Source organism: Otolemur garnettii, unplaced genomic scaffold, assembly GCF_000181295.1.
Source record: "Otolemur garnettii isolate 467f Iridium unplaced genomic scaffold, OtoGar3 scaffold00060, whole genome shotgun sequence".
In the NCBI taxonomy this organism is placed as follows: Eukaryota; Metazoa; Chordata; class Mammalia; order Primates; family Galagidae; genus Otolemur; species Otolemur garnettii.
In genome coordinates, this window is record NW_003852455.1 from 175,431 (window position 1) to 178,489 (window position 3,059).

At 51.9% G+C, this 3,059-nt stretch overlaps 1 protein-coding gene across 1 annotated transcript in view; it reads right to left on the reverse strand.

The window, feature by feature from the left end:
• Positions 1-215: 215 nt before the first annotated feature.
• ZDHHC19 (zinc finger DHHC-type containing 19) overlaps positions 216-3,059 on the reverse strand; it is a 21,135-nt gene continuing 18,291 nt past the window's right edge. Inside the window, exons 6-8 of the mRNA XM_012806892.1 lie at positions 1,656-1,741; positions 1,147-1,339; positions 216-314 (exon numbers count right to left, since the gene is read on the reverse strand). Coding sequence (XP_012662346.1) covers positions 216-314; positions 1,147-1,339; positions 1,656-1,741 — 378 coding nt within the window. The remainder of the gene's footprint in view (positions 315-1,146; positions 1,340-1,655; positions 1,742-3,059) is intronic.

Genomic DNA, 3,059 nt, shown 5'->3' on the forward strand with positions numbered 1-3,059 from the left:
AGATGTCTCTCCCAAGGTCACAGAGCCAGGCAGGGTTCTGACTCGGTCTCCTCCCTCCTGGGAGGTCTTTGTCCCTGGGCAAGGGCCTCCCCCAAACCCCTTAGATCGGGGACAAGCAGCAAGACAGCTGTAGGAGGCAGGCAAAGGTATTTAATGGGCATGAGGGTCTCAGCACTCCCACCAGGGGAGTGGGCAACTTCAGGGCACAGAAGGCCTCAGGAGGTCGGATTCAGATGCAGGTGCTCCTGGCAGCGCTGAGTACGAAGGGGTGAGAAGTCCTCACCTTGCCTGGGGGCCTCCCGCAGCAGGGGCAGCTAAACACACAGTGGGGGCATGAGGCCTCCCAAAGACCCTGGCCCCACAGCTTACAGACAAGGCCCTGCCCGCTGGAGGCAGAGCAAAGGGACTGGGCCGGTACCACAGAGTGTCACTGCAAAGACCCTGGAGGGGGCACTGTGGGGCACTCAACCCACTTCACTCTTTTTTTGTTGTTGAGACAGAGTCCCACTTTGTGGCTCTTGGTAGAGTACTCTGGCATCACAGCTCACAGCAACCTCCAACTCTTGGACCCAAGCGATTCTCTTGCCTCAGCCTCCCAAGTAGCTGGGACTACAGGCTCCTGGCACAACACCCAGCCATTTTTAGAGAGCGAGGTCGCACTTTGGCTCAGTCTGGTCTGGAACCTGTGAGCTCAGGCAATTTATCCGCCTTGGCCTCCCATAGTGATAGGATTACAGGCGTGAACCACTGTGCCCGCCTCCCACTTTACTCTTAATGTTCTACCTCTATGTTTCATATAGGCTTCAAGTCAAAATTTCTTTTAGATAAAAGAAGCCTTATCCCCCACCCCAAGTTATAAACCGCTGGACAAGTCGCATCTCATTAATAGCTGAGGACACTGAAACTCAGAAAAAGTAAGTGACTGGTCCAAGGCCAACCAGCAAGTTAGTGGTGTAGACTTTTCTCTTTGTGTGTCCTGGGACTCCTGGATGTATTATGAAGGCCTGGGACCCTACTTTCAATGCTTCTTCAGGTGTAGGACCCCTGCCTCAAGCTCTGAGTGGTCCAGCTTCAGGGCCAGCCCAACCTCAGGTGGTTCCCCCCAACCACACAGCCCACAGACGCCCCTCTCCCAACACTTCTTACCTTCTGGAAGGCTGCAGCCTCGCCACTCCCTGGGGGACCTTTTCCCGGCTTGTGGAGACCTAGGGGTTGGGGCTGGGGGCCAGGGAGGACCGGAGGCTCGAGAGCAAAGGGGCACATCGGGGAGTGCAGGCTTGGTGCAGGCACTGACTCGGACCTCACCACTCTCTGCAGCTGGACAGCTTCAGCCATGTACCTGGGGGGTAAGAGGCCAGATGCAAGGGGTCATTGTCCTTCTCAGCCTGGTTCCCCTGCCTGTTCAGCTTGGGGAACAAACAGCCTAGTACTGAGCCCTGCACCCTCCACCCCATTTCTTGGGGCAAGAACCCACAGAGATAAGGAAGCAGGAAGGCTCTAAATGGCTCCCATAGTGCCCCAGAGAAAACCCCAAAGGAACAGAACAGTGAGTGTAGGGGCCTGGGAGTTGTGGTAAGGGGGCAGAGGAAAAACCCAACTTCACTCCACTCTACCAGTCCCAGGGTTTCTCTTCGGCCTCTGGTTTGTCAACTCACTTGGGTCCCAGCGGTGCACAAATTGTTAAATACCAGTTGCTGACACAGCCTAGGTCGAAAGGGTTGTATCCCTGAAGGTATCTGCACTAGAGGGGGAAAGGGACAGGAAGAGGAGCTCAGAATTAGCAAGAATGGATGGGCCATCATCCAGTGGCCCTCTCTGTTGGTTAGCTCAGCCAGGGCTCGGCCCAGGGCTGCAGGCTCCAAGGGCAAAGAAGCTGGGAGAGTGAGAGGAGGTCTGCTGCCTTCCTGAGCTCCCAGGCAGAGGTTTCTCCCTGCCCTTCACCCACTTTGATCAGCTCTCCCAAACCCAGCTTTCCTGCCTTCTAGGGATCCCCTATCCTTTGTATCCCTGCCCCATACACACTGCACATTTTGCCCCTGTCTGTCTCCATGGGCCACACACATTCTTCTGCTACCTTCCAGGATTTCTGATTTTTTATCTTCTTCTTGCTTATAAACTGTTCCATAGACAGTTCCACCCTCTGCTCCTTCACTTTCTCACCTCTCATTTTTTTCTAAACATGTGTTCACTGAATATGACATCTGGAAGAGCAGTTGTATGGGAGCTCAGTGATGTTCTCCTGACCATAATCACATGGCCCAGGAACATCTGGACTGAAAGCCTTCACACAACGCAATAAATGTCAAGTCCTGGACACTCTACTAGGAGTGTCCAACCTGTGGCCCACAGGCTGTATGCAGCTTATGTGAAGATTTTTTTGCTTATCTGTGGTGGCAGAAATCACAAAAATTATGCACAGATCTTTTTTATTTTTGTTCATCAGCTTTTGTTAGTGTTTGTGTATTTAATATGAAGCCCAAGATGACTCTTCATCTTCCAGTATGTGACAGAAAAGAAAAAAGGTTGGACACCCCTGCAAGTTCTTCTCCCCCCTCCCCTTTCTTCTCCCACTCCACCCATCCTACCTGAGTCCCCTCCTCCACTAAAGAGGAGGCTGATATCAAATGTTTTGTCACAACTGAAAGTAGCCCAGGAGCACTTCTGCCCACCACCAACCCCCTGCCACAAAGACTGAAATCTTCACCACTATATCCTTCCTAACTAGAGCAATCAGGCAAGAGAAGGAAATAAAGGGTATCCAGATTGGGAAAGAGGAGGTCAAACTGTTGCTTTACACTAACAATATGATCTTTTATCTAGGAAACCCCAAAAACTCCACCAAGAGACTCCTGGAATTGATAAATAAATTCAACAAAGACTCAGATTTCAGAATCAATGTACACACAAATCAGTAGCATTTCTATACACCAATAACAGTCAAGCTGAGAGTCAAATCAAATACTTAATGCCGGCTCGGCGCCTATAGCTCAACCGGCTAAGGCGCCAGCCACGTACACCTAAGGTGGCGGGTTCGAATCCCCAGCCCGGACCTGCCAAAC